The sequence below is a fragment of the Corvus cornix genome, chromosome 13 (genome assembly GCF_000738735.6).
Source record: "Corvus cornix cornix isolate S_Up_H32 chromosome 13, ASM73873v5, whole genome shotgun sequence".
Lineage (NCBI taxonomy): Eukaryota > Metazoa > Chordata > Aves > Passeriformes > Corvidae > Corvus > Corvus cornix.
In genome coordinates this window covers 18,445,722-18,468,580 of record NC_046343.1, presented here as the reverse complement: position 1 = coordinate 18,468,580, position 22,859 = coordinate 18,445,722, and the positions used below count along the sequence as shown (strand labels likewise).

At 37.4% G+C, this 22,859-nt stretch overlaps 1 protein-coding gene across 2 annotated transcripts in view; it reads left to right on the top strand.

Annotated features, from left to right (window-relative positions):
* The window catches only part of GABRG2 (gamma-aminobutyric acid type A receptor subunit gamma2), a 67,798-nt gene that overhangs the window by 13,870 nt on the left and 31,069 nt on the right, over window positions 1-22,859 (top strand). For both annotated transcript variants that reach the window (XM_039559366.1, XM_039559367.1), the window contains exons 2-6: window positions 10,836-10,984; window positions 12,607-12,674; window positions 13,410-13,630; window positions 16,683-16,765; window positions 17,450-17,587. In XM_039559366.1, the coding sequence (XP_039415300.1) occupies window positions 10,836-10,984; window positions 12,607-12,674; window positions 13,410-13,630; window positions 16,683-16,765; window positions 17,450-17,587 (659 nt within the window). The remainder of the gene's footprint in view (window positions 1-10,835; window positions 10,985-12,606; window positions 12,675-13,409; window positions 13,631-16,682; window positions 16,766-17,449; window positions 17,588-22,859) is intronic.

The following is a 22,859-nucleotide window of genomic DNA, read 5'->3' as shown; positions in this document are numbered from 1 at the left end:
TGGAATAGAAATTGCTCCTACTTTCCTGGTGTTTTGACGAGCCTTAATAGTCACATTCAAATGCAACGGATGGGAAGATAGGCTTTGCAGTGATCATCATGCCTAGCCCACTCAAATGTCAAAAACTTCAGAGCTAGGTAGAATTTGCATGTTATGTGCCTTACCTTTTACTTACTGGAGATTGATAGAGAAATAAAAAGATAAGACACTGAATGAGCCCATACACAGTTTCTTCTCATTAAAATAAATTTACAGAGTCACCATAATATTTATTAATTAGGACCTTTAAAACAATTGACCATTTTTTCAGAAAAAAGATTCTGAAATTCTTGCACATAAAGCTGAATATACTTGTCTCTGGAAAAGAGCAGCATAAATAGGCAAGTAAGATGTAGCAGTTTGCATCACGATTTATGTGATGATTTTTGGAACCACCGTGTGTGAATTCAGCCGCAGCCCAGCAACACACCACAGCCACTGCTTTGCACTGAGCCTGCATGGCCTCAGGACAGAGGCTTGTCAGGCCAGCTGGGTCTGAACTTCTCTTGACCTGCCCACAGCTTCATTTTACTTGGTTTAGCTGCCACAGCCATTTATCTAATTGACCAGGCATCTATGGCTAATTTTTTTGACTTTTTGTATGGTACAACCAGAGTTTTATTTAAACAATAGTAACAAGCCATGACTCCATGGAGAATGAGTTACTGACATTGCTGTGTAGTGTGGAGAAATCCAAGGCTACTACAGCTGCAGAGGCATTGAGAAATGGACTTGGAATGCAGCATAGCAGGGTAAAGGCACAGAATCATGGAATCATTAAGGCTGGAAAAGGCTTCTAAAACCATTGAGTCCTGTCACTAACCCCACACTGCCCTGTTCACCACTAAACTATGTCCCCAAGTATCACATCCACATGGCTTGAACACTTCCCAGCTGGTGATCCCAGCACTTCCCTGGGCAGTCTGTTCCAATGCCTGACAGCCCTTTCAGTGAAGAAATTCTTCCTAACATCCAACCTAAACCTCCCCTGGTGCAACCTGAGGTTGTTTCCTCTTGTAATATCCCTTGTTACCTGGCAGAAAAGACTGACCTCCACCTGGCTACAACCTCCTGTCAGGGAGATGCAGGGAGTGATAAGGTCCTCCCTAAGACTCCTTTTCTCGAGGTTAAACAGGCATGGGGTGACAGGTAAAAAACTCTACCTGGGTGGATTTTAGAGCAGAGATGCTGACAGTCCTCACCCAGAAGCTGGTATGCTTATATGTCCCACATGACTAAGGAGACCCTGAGATGAAACCATCCTGATAGTACCAATCACCAAAGAAAGTTCATCAAAACAAATTCTATAGGGGAATTGCAGAATAGTTGTTGATGATTTTCCTACTCAGCTGACATACAGACATTAGTTTGCCACTTACATTCTTAATGTATCACACATCTACCCTGTTATTAGAACTAAATTCCACATCCACCCCTGCACAGTCTGTTTTATGAGCATGAGTGCAAACAGCGTCTTGCATGATATAGGTTGGTTTATGTAGGAACACATGGGTTACTATTGGTTACCGTGCATTAAAAATGAAGTTAAATCAGAAGCATTGTTTAAAAAAGAAACAACAAAAAACCAGTTTAATTTTCACCATTTGCTTACTCTTATTCTGTGAATGAGTTAGCATGATGTAATTAAAGATGTGTATTGAGCAGCTATTTTCTGTTCATTCAGCTCTTTCTTCAGACATATTTTTATCTAAAAACATTCCAGTAATGATACTTCCATGATCTAAGAGAAATAAGAATTATTAATACACTCAGAATAAACCTATATTAGTTTCATATTTATTTTTTACTGGCTCCCTAAACACTTACCTGACCCACTTGCTTTACCAACAATATGGGCTTTAATGTTGCTGGTAAGCACAATGCGAAGTCATTCCCTAAGGAAGGGTTAGAGATTATTTCTTCCTCCATCATGAGATGATTTAGCATCATACCCAGTCTTCATCTAACACAAATAATAAGGGACATTTATGTGCTTATGAATGTTGTAAAAATGGTTTACACTTACATGCAGAGCAGGTATCACTTGGTTTAGCACAGCAAGTAGAAGGACACTAGTCCTTCAGCTGGGGTAAGCATTCCATGTTCCATGTTCCCAGCCCAATACTAGGAACACTTCATTATAGTGCTCTGCTGTGTACTGAGATGTAGAAGACAAGAATGAAAACATTCCCTGACAGATCTAATTCTAATAAGGATTTATATTCAATTTAACTTGAATTTATGTTCAGCCTAACTTAATTTATAGCTCGCACTGGTAGACCAATAAAAGCAAAAGGTATTTTAAATCTCAAAAAAATGCTCAGGAGTGTTACTCAATAAGCAAAACTGCTGACATTTCTAGCACCTCACATGTTTGTTTTTAAACATTGACAGATAGTGATGAGAAGATGACTACATCGTGAGTGACTGATTCTAGAAGTGACTTCCTTCTGGGTGAAATTATCATTGCACAAAAACATTGTGCAAGAATTTTTCAAAACCACCAATATGAGTGCCTCATAGGGTATTACAGAACAAGAACCTATTTTTTCATTTCTCAAGTCTAATTGAGCAATAGAAATGGGGTTTTTGAGTTAATATTGTTTAAATAGATGGCTAGAAGGCATCCACGTTTTCCTAACCTTACTCACTGAGAAGAGAATTGAGCTTTTTAATTTATAGTGAGATTTTAGAGCAATCTTTTATAAAAGCAATGTGCATCATTGGGGAAGAGATATCACATGGAATTCTAACAGGTGACAATTATATAAGATAAAACACAGCCAGAAAAAATGAAATGAGCTCAAACTAAGACAGACCTAATCAAATCACATTTCAGTAATGACCATTTACATCTTCTCTTGAGATTTGCTAGCTATATTGGAAATCTGTGGGAACTGAATAATAGCAGCAGGCAAAAATCACGCCTTAGATTTCACATTCAGAGATGCATAGAGTGGTTTAAAAAAAAAAATTAAAAAAGAAGAGGGAAGGGAATGGGAGGGGAGTGGCAAAAAGAGGAATGTGAAAGAAAAAAGAAACCTTCTAAAGTTGACATAATTCCAAGATTAAAACTTTTACACTTAGATATAGCTAGATACCTTCAAATAAAGCAGATCAACTCAAGCTAACCCTATGAAGCAGAAGAATATCTGTAGCTGTTTTTCCATTTTCTGTTTGTTTCTAATGCTTTTGCTTGCTGCTAACACGAGTATCCATAACCACAGTGAAACCAGACAGAGAAGTAGATTATATAACCTCCAGTAAATAAAATATAAAGAAATATAGTCATACAAAATTCCAGCTCAGAAAAAAAAAAAATTTGAAATAATCATCTTAAGTTATGGAGGATTATCTGAATCATCCAATCACATCTTACACTCCTCCAGAGCTCTCGTAAGTATATATGCTGCACTTCAAGCTCAGGGTGTTCAAAATGAATGATGTATGCTTGTTTCTATAATTATCCTTCTATTCCTTACTGGCCTAAAGAAGTTTCCTTCATCTCTCTATCTCTTTGCTATCCTCCCTCAGGGTAACATACAACTCCTCTCCATACCCACAAGTTTTATAATGTGGTGTAATTCAGCTTTGTTTAATAACAACAATCTGTTCTGATAGACCTGGAGATGTAAATCCCTTATCAATTTATTTTACAACATATCTCAATGTTCTGCTGAAGAAACAGATTCTAGACTGGGTGCTACATTTCAGCTTTTGGTTCTTTGCCAGGGCTGCTAACACTGGTCCCTGTTTCTGGTAATTTTTGTGACAACTGGCTGTGAGCCCATTTTGTTGCCACTAGAAATATTTTAAAAGGGACAATAATCCTCATGGTCACTCACGACTTGAATCCAATCAGGTGTGCAATGCAAAAATTGCACTACAGTTTTTCAACACAGTGAACTAGAAAACACAGTAAATACTACAAACTAGAAATTTTATTGTTAGCACTCTCAATAAATGCACTCCAAAGGGCTTTTTGAAAAATATTTTCATGAACTGACAGGAACAAAACAAAGCATAAACCAAGTTAAATTTTTAATTTTAAACCTTTCTTTATAAACACTTGCTGTAGCCACATTCAGCTGAATCTGAAAAGATGGAAAATATATGCTTTAACAATAGCTACAAAGAGCAAAAATTTATTACATCTTAGGTGCAGTAAATGTGAGTGCATGTCTTGGGCAAGATGTAGAACTGTAAGATAAAGCAGTCTGCTATGAGTGACAGTTTTATAGACATGAATACAAAACCACCACTGCCATATAATATTTTAGAAGTCTGTGAAGAGGTTTAAGAACTGGGCTGCTTTACCCAAAATGGCTGACAAGCATCAGCGAGGTTACTGGGAGTTGCTGAATGACTACAAGAAAGCTTGTAAAATCCACAGCATGATCCACAGGTGCTGTGTTGCCAGGTATCATCTATTCGTGGGAACAGAGTGTAAACATTCACAGGAATCCAGACAGCTTTTAAATCTCAGGGCAGGCACAGTTTTCAGAAATGACTGATTTCTGGCAGTCTGGGGCCTTCATGTTCAGTAAAGATGACTGAGAAGTCATTGCTGGGACCACTCATTTGTGCTCCTCTGGTAATTTCTGGCTCTTAACCATTTTGAGACTTGTGTGGTCAGTCCCATAATTTAAGTGTTTCAGCTGTACCTATTTCTTTATGAGAACTGTAATATTCTTTTAATAATTATTTTCAAATACACTTCAGTCCCTCTGTGACTTAGGGATGACAGAAAAATTCAGCTTTGCTTTGTTTTAAATAATGATTTCCTGCCAAGGTTTTAACTACATTACATAATTTGTGTAGTACATGGAATGACAGGTGCAGCAGAAGTGCCTAGGAAATAAACTATCTTCTACAGATGACCTAACTAAAATCCACCCCACCCAAACCACTGAGTAGAGGTCAAAACTATTTTCTTTCCTCCTGTTAACTTCCTCAGCCTCCCTTACTACACGAGTAAAACAAATGGCCAAAATACAGCTTATACTCCCTTGTGGCCATGTGAAACAACCTTTGCTGAAAACACTGTGAATCCAGGATTTCAGGCTCTTCTGGAACATTATAGCTCCATCCAGAATTGTAATTGCAGCAGCACCACAATTCTAGGTGGAGGGAGTAGGACTACAAGACAGTTTCTCAGTGATTCTTAGTCCAAATTTCTCAACTTCATTTTCTATTATGGAACTTCTGATAACTGACTGGATCTTCTCTTTTCCTCTCTAAGCAAAGCATCCAAGTTCCCATCTTTGATGTGGGAAACGATTAGGGAAGAGATTAATCTTCGCATTACATGATTTGCAGTCCTAAGAAAATTGAAGATTGGGTATTTGTGATGAACATTTAGTAGCAAAAGAGAAAATACGTGCCGTTTTTATGGCAAGAATAGTAACTCAGTCCTGGGCATAGCCTTGGGATTTAATCCAAGGACAAATGGACAGAACAGAAACACAAACAGGACAAGAGAATTAATGGCACAGCTTTGTGAAAACATTTTCTGCTTCAATCAAGATACCTTTACTTAAAATATGAGTCAACAAGGGAGAATTTAGACACTGTTAGATTTCCAGAAACACTGTATTCTCTTACACATCTGCCATCTCCACATACTCATATGTCACATCTGCCTACAGCATCTCTGTATGCACAGTGGGAACCTGGTATACATCTTTCCTTCCCAGTGACCATAGTATCACCACGAATAATGTATGACCTATAGATTAGGGTAATTTTCTATGCACATCAGAGAATGAATTGAACTTGACTCTTCATTAAATTGAACAGTGCTGTTGGGGGAACTGGCAAGCCATGTTTCAGTTCTTCCCTGAGATGCAGAAAACATTGGTGCTTTCAACGGAAAACTTGGTTTTTGTTCAAGTAGTTTATTAAATCTTTGCTGAAAGCTCTGTAGCCTACTTTGCATAAAAGATGAAACTGCCCAGATTTTTTGATAAATAAAATTAAGTTTTTAATTAGTTTATTAGTTATTCAGTACTGCTACAGGTCCTTCCCTTTAGGCACTTAGTGGCTACTCTGATTCTGCTTGTAAACAGCAAATATTGGCAATTAACTCGGGTGAAGTTTCACAACAAAATTCTTGGCAATAGTTAAATTTAATTTTTTTATTTAGAAGACATAGAGGACAGAGCCACAGCAGGTACAAACTGGTATAACTCATTTAAAGTCACTGGAACTATAGAGGTTTTGACGAGCTAAATATATGACCTCATATCTAAAGTCTGAAAGACTCACCAGCCATGGAAGTTTTTTTTTTTGCCAGAGAAGAGTATGCTTTCCCTTCTATTCCTTGTAACAAGATATGAAAATCATGTTCCTGTGGATTAGAAATAATACCTTATTTCAAAGGGATATCCTTAGTGAGTTATTGCTCACTACTTAAATAATCTGTCCCCCAATTTAGACTGTAAAATTATTGCTGCTGTGATATTAAATAATGCATGGCCTATCTTTACCAACACATGGTAGTATCTTTCCAAGAAACATTACATAAGATTCTCCTGGCAATCACATTAGAGTGTCTCTGATATAGAGATGACAGCAGAGATCATCCAAAGTTAGAGTGTTGACTTTGTGTTAGCAATTAACTAAAACACAGTAGTTTTGAAATGGGTAACCTATGCTTTATGTTAATTTTTGAACTAAAGAATTTAAGCCAAAAGGCTTGAAAGCATAATAATGTAAGACAGTTAGATACCATTAATATAAGTATTTCTTAAATTTTGCTAAAGTGCTGATTATTTTTACATAGGCATCAAACTTACTTGCAGGGAAATGAAAGCACAAAAGAAAAGAAATCATGCTGAATCTATTAAAAAAAAAAAAAAAGAGATTCCTGAACTGTATTGTGGACTTTGTGGCTTTGGACTGCTAAGAGAATAGTGTATCAGCACATTAACAAAACATTTAAGTAATGGGCTTGACCATGTCTTCTGAATAAGGTTCAATAAAGAAGACAGAAAAAAATTGTTTTCCTAATGCATCAGTGATTTCCCAGCAGAGATATCCTTTTCTACAATTTCAATGTATTTCCAGTACAGAAATAATGACTTTAGTGCTAAGGGGCCCATAAAGGAGGATATGACAACAGAAGTGAGCGTCACTTCATTAATCCTTTTTCCCTTGACTGGTGACCCCAGTTCTACCTGCAGTGGGCACCTCTGCCCACCAGGATTACACTTGCACCAAGAATGATTAAATGTTGCCCAGAGAGTATTGCAAGGAAATGTACGGATCAAATACACTGGCAAAGATCTGAAGAATAAGTTTCTGAACATTTAGTTTGTGTCAGCCTCAGTTTGTGCTAAAGTTACTCCTCATCAGTTAGCACTCAAAAGAGCTACATAAATGTTATAAATCAAGTAAAAACTTCAATGTAGGATTTGGATTAATACGTGTTTGTTCTAGGGAGGAAGCCCCTGACATGGTAAAAATCTCATTGGTAGAATGAGGTTTTTATGTAATTGTAGAGTGAGATACCATTTTATAGATCTTTGCATAGATTATTAAGAAAACTAGATCTAAATTAATAAATTATTATTAGCATCAGTAATTTCTGCCCTCTTCCTGCTTTGTGAAGAAGTATTTCAAGTAATTTGAGACATAAAAAGAGCTCCCTGAATGTTAAACACTTGTGGATACACATGTATCTATCTATGGTTGTGATTACCATCACAGCCACCACATGCAGACTCAGGTGGCAAAATGAGCAGGGATTGGACCAGATGACCACCGAAAGTGCCTTCTAACTTTAATTACTCTCTGGTTTGAAGTTTCAAGCTTGGGTTCTGACCCTCTTAAGTAATCTCTTTTCCAGCAAGGGAAATGTATGTATTTATGGATTTATGTAAAGCAGTTTTGCAGACATCTTGCAGTGGCATTAATATCACAGTGGGAATATCTCATATGGTGAGATTTTGTATCAGTGTCTGAAAGATGAACCTTCAAAAAATTATGGTTTAATCTGCAAATAGGTAAATATGCTTCTTTTCATATCTATATTACTAGATTTGAAAATTTCTAGCAGTCAGAAAAATAAAAATAGATTTCAATATGCATTTGGGTGTAATCTAGGCTTTAACAAATTTGGTTTGGACATTAAAAGCACTTGCAAAATTTCAGCCATATAATCAGAAAGACTGAGCTGAAAGTCTTAAGGAGATGAAAGGGGCTTTGTCATTATAATTTTCATTGTATTAATGGCATTGCACGGCTAAAGCTCTGCTCATCTGTCTAGAGATGCACCTCTGATTTTTCTGGCTGGAATGCAGGTTTACACAGACAGAAAATTGCATACCCATGCTAACTTATGATCCTTGTGGCATTCTTATAAAAGCTGGAATTCAGTAGCATTTTTCGCCAGCTGCATTGGCTGTGTTTTATCTCCTCTGTCTCCCACTAATTTCATGAAGCATTTACTGGTTTTGGAGACGTGGAGTGCCAAAATGGCTTGAGATAAGAGATGAGCAAACATACAGATAGCTATTTCTGTCAGAGAAATAATTTCCAAGAAGGAATGGAAGTTTCAGTTACTGTGGGCTGCTGTTCAATAAGGTTGTTCTAGATCTGAGAAAACTTCTAGACAAACATACTTCTAATCTTTTACTGTCTAGTAGACCAGACTACTAATTAGCTGGTTTGAGTTTTCAAGCTTTCTCATTGCACTGATATTCAGTAACATGTTGCGTTTGTGAAAGAATGCATTTGATTTTTTTCTTTTCCACGCAGAAAAAGGTATTCTTTTCAGAGAACAGCTGTTTAATTGCTTATAAAACATGAATAAGGTTTTTTATACATAAAGTTATTTTTCTTCATTCACTTTGCACAGTTTGAAAACATAATCTAGTGCATTCTGTTTGCAAAGACTTTATTTCAGAAGTATTTCCTTTCCTCCCGGAGAGAGAATTGGCTTCAGTTATGTTTCTTTGAATTACAATTAGATCTTTGAACTCCAGACAACTTAATAAAAAAAAAATTCTCCCAATTTAATTAAATTGGCCTGTTTGTCAGTACCAGCAGAATACCATGGAGCATATTGCCAATTAAAACTCTGCTTTTGATTCCTAATAAAACACTACAGGTCCAGGCTTGTGCAGCCAGAATGAAGAGTTTGGGTTGCCAGTTCTTCGCCTGGGAAGCTGAAGCTCCCAGATACCCATGGCTGGTGCAGGGCGGGTGAAGTGGTGCCTGGAGGCTGCAGTCAGTGGCTCGTACCCAGCACATGTAACAAAGGTGCAGATCAGATTCATTACCAGCTTCCAAGCTCAACTCAGAGCAAGACTAGCTCTCTCTCCATGCTACACATTCCTAGTTGCTACAGCCCTACGCAATCTCAGGCTGCTTCAAATGTCCCTGTGCCTTCAGCACCTCCTGGGAAGCACCGAGAGGCAAAAAAAGCTACAGCTCTTTCCTGTTAGGCTGTGCCCAGGGTGAAGAAAGAACCCAAAGCCTCTTTCCTAGTGAGACTGTATTTGTGCATTTGGCTTACATCTCCCAAACACCCAACACGGGAAAGTGTTTGAGCCATGCACTCTGAGTAGGTACAAGCTGGATGCAGCAGGGGAGCACTATATGGAAGAGTGTGCAAGACCTCAGCTGAGGCTCTGGGATGAGTCACCCCTTCACTACTGCACCCATGACCATGACCAGCTGCACCTCTTTTAATCTTGTGTGTCAAGCAGAAGATCCAGCCCCCATGAGAATCTGCTTCTCTGTGCTCTTTCCCACTCCTTTTCAGATTCTGTCTGAAACGGGAAAATAATTAATTTTTCTGGTTTTCACCCATTTGTACCCAAACTCTCTCCACTGGCTTAAGACATTTGTAGTATCATTAATATTTTCCATATCCAGCCAGCAGCATTCAAACTTTGTCACAGAAGCAGGTCAGGAAAGAAGGGCACTGGCATATTATGCAAAAAACCATATGGTTGCCTAGCAGTGTTCAGCTGATTACCACTGACATTCTGAAATGAAAATATCTGATTATGTCATATTCTAAAGTAGTTTCAATGTTCTCCTCTAGAACTAGAGGCACAGATTTTGAGAAAACAAAACATCCATTAAGACTAGTCTACACATTTCTGACTCCGAACTTGCTTTGTTTACTGTGCTAAGCAGGTTGAATTAGATCTGCTGTCGTACTTCTGAGTAGCAGAAAAACCCCAGCAGACAGACTTTTTTATCCTCTGTGGGTTCTGGTTAGCAAAAGTGAAAAGGAAAATCCTTGACAAAAATTTGTGCTCAACTTTCCAAATGCACAGTAAACTCAAGTTCATCAGAGTGGAGAAAGTGGAGAAAAGCTGTGTGAGAAGTTTGAATGAATCTAATTATTGGTCTTGTCTTGATGATGTGTTTCATCAAATCATTCTCTCCTATAGAAGTAAAGCAACAACACTGTGTACATAATAAGTGATATTTTGGTGGAGAGTTGCATAAGCTAAGTGACAGATTTATTTCATAACAGGTCCCACCTGAGTCAGTGAGAGAAAAAATAGGCATAACAAAGGTGATAAGCGCTGATGTTCCTCTGAACAGACAGAATGTGATCTCAACCGTACTAAAAGGAAACGCTGATAAAGTGAACTGTAACCTCAACTGTTATGCAGCATCTTTAGTGGGAGTCTAGTTTTGAAAACGGGAAATTTTTAAAATGTTTTTACAGTATTATTAAAATCTAAAAGTGTGGGTATTGTCTTCCAAAGTAGTTACCTACAAATTTGTATTTTTCAAGGCTTTTCTTTCCTTCATTTTTATTTCTTTAATAGTTCCACCCAAAAGGGAGATGATGATTATGAAGATTACACTTCAAATAAGACTTGGGTTTTGACTCCCAAAGTCCATGAGAGTGATGTGACTCTTATTTTAAATGGCTTGCTGGAAGGATATGACAATAAATTGAGACCTGACATAGGAGGTATGTTGGTTTCGTTTTTAGACCACTTTTGATTAAGCAGCAAAGAGAAAGAATTTTCATGTCAGATTTTGCTACCCAGGAAGCAGAAGCCATTCAAAGTAGTTACGAGAATAAAATGCAATGCAGAAAAACATTAGAGGTATGTAAAACAGTCATGATTTTGGAAGCTGACATCAATTAAGATTGCTGAATCTATCCTAAGACCTCTAATAAGAGTGAATCAGGCTGCTTTTAATGATTTACCTGCATAGGAAGTTCAGAATGTAACTTCTGGGGAATGAAAAAGCAAGTTTTTCCTCTTCTTTTTACACCTAAGAGATTCTGTTAGAGAATCACAAATAATACATTGGAAAGAAAGGCCAAAAAGAGGGTAACACAGCCTAATCCTTGTAGGATGTGATGGATACAGAGCCTCTGAGGGCAGCAGGCCTGCACAGACTGATGCAGCCTGAGCCCTCACTTGCACAGCAGGGCAGGAAGTGACAGAATAGGGCACAGAGGAATAGGTTCACAAAAGATAACTGCAGTCAAGCAAAGCCAATCTGCCCAGATGATTCCCCACAGTCAATGTAAATATACAGAGCCAAGCCTGGACTCAGAATGGAAGCCTTATTTGATTGAATCACCTTTTGGAGGAATCACCGTCTCTACTGATTACTGAGGTAACTCAAAGGAAAAAATCTCCCTGAATTGCTGCAAGTCAGTTTGAGAAGCCCCATGAGTGCACAGAGCAGGCAGACAATACAGAAGAGGATACACCAGTAACAAGATTATAGAAAAAGGCACAGAGGTTTCATGGATGAGGCAGGCAGAGGAAAGCAGAAAGCAGCAAGGTTAATGAAGGAAGCTGTTTCTAACAAGTTTATAGAGGCTTATAAACTAAGGAATTTTTCACAGTGAAGGATAACATGAGTCTTTAACCTTCAGTCTACGTATACAGTGTAAATTAGCAGAGGAATTTGTCTTCACTTAAACCAAGACTTCAGAAACAGAAAGGAAATAAAGCATTCCTAAAAGCATCTGGGAAAAAACCAATCATTCTGTAAACAAGGTGTATAAGAAGAATAAAGCTGAAATGGAGTAATTTCAAAATAATTTAATGTAACAACTATTCTTAATTCTGTCTAAGAGCCTTAAGTATTATTTTGGCTTTAGGCTCACAAAATTGTTACTCACCTACAAACACCTCTGCAGGCAACAGCAGTCATTTTGCATTTGGCATTATTATGTAGAACAAGTGATGCAAGACATCATAAGAAAAATAAGTTTGCTTTCATTGCCAGTGTTTTGTTTTGATGCATTGCTGTGACCTGATACAAAATATAGATCCTTTCAGTCAGACATGAATCTCTCTAAGCTATCAGCACTGGTTTCAGTATTTGTTCTCATAGCATAAGGGAATTTGTTTTGATAGAATAAATGATATAAGAATTTGTCTCAAAGTGTCTCCAACTAATTTCAAACTGAAGACAGTGTTGCAAATTTGTATTTATTGTATATGTACCTTTAAATGTGAGGCAACCACAGAGGAGAGGTGCCATAATAACATGCTTGTGCTTGACTTTCATGTAGTTGATTTTGACCTTCATGGACGTTACTGATTCTTGTTGTTTCTTTTGCAGTTAAACCCACAATAATTCACACTGACATGTACGTAAATAGCATTGGCCCTGTGAATGCTATCAACATGGTAGGTAAAGGACTGCCCATTTTCCTTGTTACAAAGTCTCCATCATTTTGACATTACAAAGCTTCCATTAGTTCTTAACGTTGTGGCATACCTATATTATTTTTAACACCTCATTTAAATTATGGATGGGAGGACTGTATGAGCTATAAATCTGTACAAGACAGGAAAACTGAGCTATATGCTGAAAAAATGCAAAACCAATAGTTTTAATATATCCTCACATTTTTATGTGCTCTGCTTTCAAATGCTTTGCAATACTTTAAAACTGACCTTCCAGATTGCTACAAAATTGGGAAAACCATTCATGAGTGATATTACCACTCTTGCCACCAAGAGATAATAAGTAAAAGGCCTAGATCCTCTCCAGAGACTTCACCGTTTCTGAGATTAACCAGGGGGCACAGGCAATTAAAGTCAGCTCAAGCTTTTCCTGTCCTGGATTCAAGGAAATATCAGGTGTGGGTTGAGATGCAGGGACACAGAATTAGAAAGGTGCATATAACATTCACTTGCACCTTAGTTTTACTCTCAATGTTAAAATAATAAATTGTTTTAAAACAATAATCTTCGGTAAAACATGCCTCAAAAATTCACTAGAAGAGTTTGGTTTTATCAGTTCCAGTATCACCTTCTGTAGCTCACCGTTTTTTCACAATAAATTAAGGAAAGCATATCAGGAGTTATGTGGAATGCTGAGTGCTATGTTTTCATCAGTATTTCTGGTTAACACAACAGGAATATACAATTGATATATTTTTCGCCCAAACGTGGTATGACAGACGTCTGAAATTCAACAGCACTATAAAAGTGCTCAGATTAAACAGCAACATGGTTGGGAAGATCTGGATACCAGACACATTTTTCCGAAATTCCAAGAAGGCTGACGCTCATTGGATAACAACTCCTAATAGGATGCTCAGGATCTGGAATGACGGCAGAGTCTTGTACACATTGAGGTATTTATACCTAACTTTAATTTCATTTTCTCTAATGAAAGCCAAAGAGAAAAATCCTATTAATTCAGGTCATTTGACATTAACCTGAAAGAAAAAAATACTGAGTTTTCCTATTTTTTTATGCAAAAAAACCCTGAAAAAGGGAAGTATTTAGAAGATACCAATTGTATGAAATTTATTTTATATTGGCACAATAAGTTTTATTTCTTCTTATAGATTGTCCTGTCTTGCTCCACAATAATCACATTCCTATATTAACATTAATATAATCATTTTAATAGTAATTAGCCTTCATTTTAAGGTACGTTTTATTGTTTGCCATTGGTTTGGTCCTTTTTACATTTTTATTGTGTTAAACTCATAAATGTGAAATATCCTTGAATTAAGTAGATGGTACAAAAGGAGCTATTATATACATCAAAGGCCTCTTACTCTGAATTGATTACAATTTAGCCAGATGAAACTCCACCCAGAAAAAGCACTTTATTCCTTAAATATCTCAGGCAAACAAGATTTTACAATCCCAGCATTGAACATTGAACTCAAACCTATGGATATGCCCCCCTCTGTTGCGTTGCTCGGTTTGGTTTTGCAAGCTGCAGCCTTCTCAGAAAGCGCTGCGAGGCTGCTTAGGATAGGGCGGCAGTTCCGCTCTTCTGTAGTCCTTCCAGATGGCCCTGCAAACCTGCCCCTGCTAGCTCACAACATGGTAACAGTAAAGGAGGCGGGAAAGGGTCCCTCCATGCGGGCCTCAGATGAACTTTTATTGCATGTCAACGAGCCAATTCCCAGAGGCAGAGTGAACCACATCCTCTGGGAGCTTGGCAGTTCATATCGGGAGGAGGGAGGCGGGGAAAGCACATGGATGAATGATCTCAGGGCGCAGGGGTGGTACATAGGCGAAGTTGGGGTACTGGATCCAATAGGGAGAACCAGAGGGTGTGGCCAGGGCTAGAGCCAGGGGAAGGGGCGAATACAGCACCACACCCTTCCACCAAAATGGATCTGAACTTGATACGCTCAACCTGTCCAGGTTCCTCAGTCACATGTATAGTTTTTCTTTTAAGACAAATTACCTTTTCAATAATTAAGTTATGCATATGCCATATGCAACAACTCAAATATCATATTCCAAATGCTCATACCTCCTAAATGTGAAAATTCTGTGGGAGTTTTTTTATACTTTTTCTTGCATGTCATGTAATATTTGGGTATATGTAAAATATAGATAAATACAGCATTTTTTCAAGACAATTTATAATTTAAAATGAGAGTGTAGAATGAAAGATGACAGACATAAGATCATCTGAGTTCTAGACTGCATTTTCTCAAAAGTTTTTTTTTGTTTTTACTTTATTGGGTGCCAAAATTAAAGTTTTGAAGTACACTCATAATTTTAATGAATAGATATGAAGCTTTGGTTAAGACAACCTTTTAATGTTGCAACTGTCTGAATTATGAAAAGGAATTTTATTTCATCGTTATTTAACATTCATTGCATATTGCATTGCCAGAAGAGGTAATAGAATGATCAGAATTGAAATCCAATGCAAATCAAAGTTAGTCTGATAAAGATAAGCCTAGATCCATTTTTCAAATGTTAAATTTGGACTTGTGTACACTACTGTCTGTTTGGACTTTATTACCTTTCTCTTTAAATCCCTCGGTTCCTCTCATTAGAAAGAGATGTATCTGGTGGAACTTGGAAACCGTTATCTGCTATCAATGTCTATTTAGTTGTGCTAGTGAGTCACAGCAAGCACCAGTAAGGATTCAACCTCGATTAACTCAGAAATGAAATGTGATATCACACAGCTGGGATTCTGTCCTGAAGAGGGATCCAGAAGGGATCACTGATTTTTCTCAGTCACCTCCCCCCAGGTTTAAGAACCACCCTACCCAGCAGGAAGTCAAGTATCTGTGGTACTGAAGATGATGAAAATGAGAAGAAGAAGGGCAACAGGAAAATCAGATTTTTTCCTAAATCCCTAATGCAGAAAAGTTTCCTTCTGACTCCATTAACTTGGTGGTTCCAGCATTCCTCTGCATCCTACAGGATGAGACTCAGGGTCATTTGCCCATAACACCTTCATTCAAGAACCTGGAGACAAACCCAACTCACAGAGCTCATCATTTAGACACCGCAGAATCAGAAAAGACTAGAAACCTACAGCTTTCCTAGAGACTCCCTGGGGAACAAATAAACATTTTACCCCACACTTTTCTTTTTTCCCTCTCTCACCCCACCTCTTTCAAAGTCCAAGTATCCTGCAGCTCATGGGTGGGCTGGGAGTGAATGAAAAATGGTAGAGTTTTTAACAGGAACATCAGAGGGTACATTTCATCTTACTTGGGATTTCTGAAAGTAATTGTCTTTACCTGAGCTTAGCACCTACACTACCTGAGTTATCATGGAGACCCTCCTAATATTCAGTGGAGACAAACATCTTTTGGTACATTTTTCTTCTGATTAAATTTAAATGTCTTATTTTGGAGTGAGAGGAAGTGTATCCTCAGAGCGCCTTTGCACTAGCTGTGAAGGGAGTCTAGATGGCTGTCTTGGATGCAGATATCTAAATTTGGACTCCTATCCATCATTTCTGAAATAGAATTTTTGTCACATAAAATACATTTTCCTAGTGCATTATGGCATGTTGTGACACAAAGATTTGTCACTGCTCATGAGATGACCTGTATATCTACTTATGGATTTGTCAGTCATGAGTAATGCTGACACTTCAGATGCACAGGAACAGAACTTTAATACCTTCTTCCATTACACAGTCCGGAAAGTAGATGATCAGGGTCTATGGAACCAAAAAAGAAATATTGCTTATCAGTAACCATGATGTCTTCCTATGCTTGGAATATTCCAATAGTTACATAGATAGAAATAGTTTACTTTATATATATATAAATAAATACATATAATGTTCGTATATTTTGTAGTCAGGATCTGTATTAGTAAGAATCTTTCTTTGCTTGTCATGATGTAGCTTTCAGGACAAACTTCTCAAGTGCATTCCCTATATCTTGATCTATTTCTTTTCAGGCTGACAATTGATGCTGAGTGTCAGCTACAGTTACACAACTTCCCAATGGATGTCCACTCCTGCCCATTGGAATTTTCAAGCTGTAAGTAACATGCTTAAAAATATTCCTTTTTCTGACCCACACTGAACTGCTTATTATAAATTTATTTTTACATACTTAGAGTCAGCGAAGGTTATGTTCTTAATTAGACATACCCCACTGGTTTTTACTTTTATTTTGATCTTATTTTCAGTACATGTATCACAGATGTTCACAAATATCATTAAGGAGCGCTATAAAAAAAATATAACATTTCTGGACCCCATGTGATTAATTTATACCTGTATCTGAGCATGAAACAAGAAATTTTTACTTTCAGCATCAAGATGTCATGGCCTCCCACTTTCTCTCTGTGCACGGGTGTTTTACTATTGTACTAGTTGGAGTCAAGAGTCTGACATTTTGCAGTTAGATCAAGGTGTGAATTCCTGATCCAGCTGCAGATGGATCTGGAGGATGGGCAAAATTGCATCATATTAGGTCCACAAAAGTGGAAAACCTATTTTTGAAAAATTTATCTCAAGTGCTATTATAATTTATAATTAATAAAATGTGACATTAAGTAAAAGGCACTAGTAACTTGAGAAAAACATATCTATAATTTACTTACAATATGCTTCTCCAGTTCTTTCCAGAAATAGAAAGTAGTATTTTTACTCCCCAAAGCACCCTAAACCCTAGCAGTGACTATGAAACAAAGCATTCTGTATTTTCCATTGCAATAAGATGGCTACCCCAGAGAAGAGATCATTTACCAGTGGAAGCGCAGCTCGGTGGAGGTGGGGGACACCCGGTCCTGGAGGCTTTACCAGTTCGCCTTTACAGGACTAAGAAATACAACTGAGGTGGTGAAGACTACTTCAGGTAAGACAACTGAAGGGTTTACTTCCAGGTTCAGTTAGGATTTTATTAACAAAATTAAACCAAGAAAGATACCTCTCGTTAGAACTTAGCATTTACACTGCACTGAACAATTACAGGCTTTTCAGAATCTATGGAACCATCCAGGCTTTGGTATTTCTGAACTCCTAACAGGGAGAAAAACAAGTTGTGTCTACTGTCCATTCTTGTCCTCCAAGAAAAACCTCTGACTGTCAGGACAAAGCCACTACTACAAAGGGTGGATGGGTAAAGGAACTTGCAGTGTTTCAGTGCAGGAAACAGCAGAACTGAGCCACTAAAGGATGATCTGACACTGCACTGAACATTTTACAGTCCCCTTCCCACTGCCAGACACAGAAAGTAAGCCTGCACAGAAATGACACTCGAAGTCCCAACCTCTTCACTACAGAGGCTCTGAATTTATTTTGTTCCTTAACATAAGGCACATTCAACTCCCATTAAAGAGAACAGCCTTACAAATCAGAGTCTCAGATGGCTTTCCTTCATGTTTCTATCTCCTTGGAAACAAGCAATGGAATTTAGAATGATAAATGAGGAAGTACTCAGTGTTTAATTTTAACCCTGCTAACTAAGCAGAAAAATATATTTTTCTAGACATATATATTGTTTTGTTTCTCAGTGGAAAGAAAACCAGTGACTATGAGGAAGGATGTAAAGAGGAACTGCATATTAATATTCTTCTATGTGCATGATATCTCTTTCATTTCTTAATTTCAAATAGAACAATGAAATTTAAGCAGGTTGGGTTTTTTTAAGGCTGCTTCCAATTTTTACCTTACTTTATAGCTCTGGCAAGTATCTTAATTTAAATTCAGACATCTGTGTTCATTCTGACTTCAGAAATACCCCCACCCATTTTATTTCTAAAATAAGAACAGCATTGCTGTTACATTCAAAAAGGAAAGTGAGATACGCCAGAGTTGAGAGGAGCCTGCTGTACATTACACAGAACAAACAAGGAGATGAAGAATTAATTCAAGCTCCAACTCATGAAGCTCTGGACATTAGGCGCCAATGATGTGTTCAGTCTCATGAGCAGGGCAAAACAGAATGCAGCAATGTACGCCTCATGGAGTCTTCTGCCATTTTAGCCAAGGAAGGTATTTAGTCAAGTATTCAAGAAAACATTTAACTTTTCTCATTTTCCCAGGAAAACAAACATAAAGGTGCAAAAGAGGACAGGAGAGAAGCATGTGTGTGAACCATAGCTGCTAATAACCACCATTACACAGGGCTCTCAAGGCAAAAATATAACAAGCAATACATACATCTCCCCTCAGACAGCACAAACGGCAGCAGTGTACCCAAGTGTGCTTCCAGTCTCATCTTGCTCACATTGAAAACTAACTATATTTCAGCCTTAATTTGAATTTCTTCTATTTGCTATTTTCTTTAATTTTCTGCTTGAGCCATTCTTGAATCAACTCTTTTTTTTTTTTTTGACCAGAGATAGAAAATAATAAAATCTTAACATGCTACAAGCTTCATATACCCTGATTGAGTGCACTGGTGACTCAAAAGCACTCACTAATGTTCTGTTAATGTGAAGAAGAACAGTAAAACACAAAAGAGCAAAAAATCCCTTTCTCATGCAAAGAAAACCTTCTTTTAGTGTAAAGTCATTCAAGCTTTTAGTATTCACCTGGAGAATTCCTATAATGTAGCACCCATAATTTTTACTATGACGACACACACCAGTCCGTTTAATTTGCATTAAAGAAAAATAATTAGCAGCTAGGATGCACATTAAAGCAGTGAAAAGTTGTCACTCAATTCCTAAGTCAAAAAGCACATGAAAGCTACTCAGACTGCTGAGCTGCTTTCACAGGCCTGCTGTGTACAAAAATTTGGAAAAATGTCCTGTGTACATATTTCTTCTGCTGCAGTTACCCTATGTTTGATTTTCATTGCTCCTCTTGTTTTTATGACCACAGATATGCAAAAACAGATTTTATTTTGAGATAAGTGTGGCATCTGTTTAGTTAGAACATGGGGAAAAAACCCAACAGCATAGGGGTTGACATGAATCTGGTCTATTTCCTACAAATATTTTCCTAAAGCCACCAGAGCCTAAAGCGTGTTCATGGCTTACTTAAGTGACTTATTAGCATGCTGGCCACTACATTAAGTCTAGTATTCCTCAGACAGACCCATATTCTACCTATAATTACACTCTTAGGATGCACATATTTTCAATAGTTTCATGAACAGTAAGGACAAAAAAAAGATTCCAAGTTTATTAGCAACATAGGTGCAGCCTGAGTACGCCAGTTAAATGTTTGAGTGCCCATACAGCTAAAATAAGTTTTGACACTTCATGCCATTACTTACAGTGCTGAATTTCAGTAAAAACTGATGCCAATGCTTTGGCAGAGATAGAATCTGAGGTACAGTGGAGGAGGCAATGGAAAAATTCATGAGATGTTGGAAAGAGTGCTACACTATACTCCCAAATACTCTTCCCCAAAATTAAATTTAGGTGAAAAAAAATCCCAGAGAAATCAGAACAAAAGAAGGGGTGTTAGAGAATACAAAATTGAACAGTTAGAGAACAAAAAGAGCCTGGGGCTAGTGTTACGACATTTGTAACTCGAGTAAACTTTCAGTGTCATGATTTACTCCATTTCAAAACAAATTCTTGTTTCCAGCTTTATACCTCCCAGCAACCAACACCTTGTAGTCCTTGAGGGCTGTGCTTGCTTGGTGTCTGGAGAGAGACTCAGCATGGCTGAGATTTGGCCATTACAAACTCCACTACTCTCTTTCTGTCATGTCAAAGCTGAACATCTGAGCCATGGGCTGAGTTATGGGCAGAGAAGGACAAGGCTTGTTTGAATGTAATCTTCCTAAGACCTGATGGTCTTGCTGAAATTAATGCATTTATCTGCTGCTCTTCCTTTGCACACACTGCAGAAATACAAAATTAACTCAAAGGGCCAGATGTCGGAATTCTGTTCCTCAGTTAGCAAATCCCAGCAAATCCCAGCAACAGCTGAAAAAAACCAACTGGAATATTACAAACCATCCCTCTGTTTCTCTTATCTGAAGTGAGTCATCCTGAGTTATCAGCTTGTTTCTCTCCAAACTGAACATTTACATGCAACTTTAATTTTCTTCAAAAGTCACTGACCAAGCAGTGAGAAATTACTTAGCTAATGGAATACACTGTCCAGTAATGGTGGGGACTCTTAAAAAAGTTAACTCTAAACCTTCTGCCCTATGAACCTTTCCTTAAAATAACTAAATAGTCCATATACATTACCTGTATATATGTTTTGGTTTTGCACTAAAATCTACCTTGTGTAAACAGCATTTTAGTTTATGTTTATGATTAGTACATAAAAACATTGTATTTTAGCACAATAGAGTACATGTTAAGACTTAATACCATCTGTGTTATATAAACTACTACAGTTGACCTCACACACTTAGAAACTGAGATGGGTTTAAGATATTTTGTATTATTGAAGTATGTCCATAATCACTGTTCAAACAGTGCATATCTTATTAAGAAACTACCACTTCTTGTGTGTGACCTTTTTGCTCACAGTGTAAGGCCCCATCCACTGAATGGCAATAAGATTCTCCAATAAAAAAGGGATGAACTGATGGAAAATCTAGAGAACAAAAATTCACCAACTTGCAAAATCTGGAGGCACACTGCTATGAGTAGTTCTTACAAAGAAAGCAACAAGCGATACAGAAGTATAAGATTTGCAAAATAGAATGCAGACATGGCTTATATCAAGAAGGACATGTTGCACTTTGGGAACAGGAAAATAGGACATTTCAAAATTTGTAATTAGTTACTTTATTTAAAGAGGGAAAGATTGTAGGAAGGAAATAATCAACTGCACAAATATAAAAACATCAGTAGTTTTGCAAAAAAAAATTGGGGGGACTGTAGTAGTCTGCAAAGGACAGAGAATGTGATACTATTGCAAAAATCCTGCCTCTGGGATGTATTACTCAGTGTTGTGCGTAAACTTGGGAGAAATATTCACTGTGCTGCTCTGTGAAAAATTTATGTCAAATGGTTGCTGCATTCTGCTTGATTAATAAAAAAATCACTTTTAAGTGCAATATTTTGAGAAAGACAGGGTAGTGCAGGGGACTATAACAAGTAAAGAGTTTAGAAAACATGACAAATACTTGGAAATATGGAACTAGTCTGGAAGAAAATATTATTGGTGATCAAAGGAGTAAAACAAGCATAATGGTTTTAAACCATAACAATGATCAACAATCAGAGAGTTTATGAAATCATATCACAAACCAAGAGGAAAGGAGTAGCTTAAATCTTGAAATTCTTTCTATCAATAGGTTTCTAAGAATTTCATGCAATTCCTAGACAAATTGCACTTCTACTCACTCTTCCAGTTGTTTTGAACATACAAAATATTGTACTATGCAAAACAGTTTGTAAATGTGTACTTATTCAGGACAGATGGAGTTTCTGGTATTCCCAGTTCATTTCTGTGACTGGGTAGTTCCTTTATTTAGACCAGACATTGTCTACTGCTTATTTACAGAGCCCGTCCTGAATTTTTAATTAGATACAAAGGCAATATAAGACTAATAAATAGCAATTCAACAAGCTGCACAGGAGCCACAAGACTGATCAAGCAATATTTGTAAATGCCTTTTATTTTCTTCCTGTTCTGCATTTTAGAGAGCTAACAGGAGCTGTGCAGTAGAGACAGTGCATTGCTCATAATTGATAAACAAATCAGTAATTAAATCTTCATCTTGCTATGCATCTATTAAACCACATAAGTAAATCAGGGTCTGGTTTCTGTTCTATGAGGAAAATGTGGTCAGGGCTATTATTTTATGGAAGAGGATGTATTTTCACGCTTTTATATTTTATTTCAATGTTGTATCCTAATGAATTGAACTGTTGGCAGACATGCAGTCCCCAGAGGTTTCATAATGCTCAGAAAACCCCAGGAGTCTTCTTCTGCTTCTTTATTAAGGCAAAATATGACAGCTGAAAATCAGATTTGTAGATCTGCATTGGAAAATAGTCCTGACATTAAAAATAGGCATAAGTGGATTACCACGTAGAAATCCCTGCCAGCCCTATACGCAGCCTCAGGTTCTAGGATGGGTTGACTACAGCATATGGCATATGGCATTGCCAGGGAGATGCCTCGGAGAACTGAAAACATTTCCTGTCTGAAGATTTTAATCTAGTGAATGGGTACAAGATACTGCTACCTGCATCTTGCTT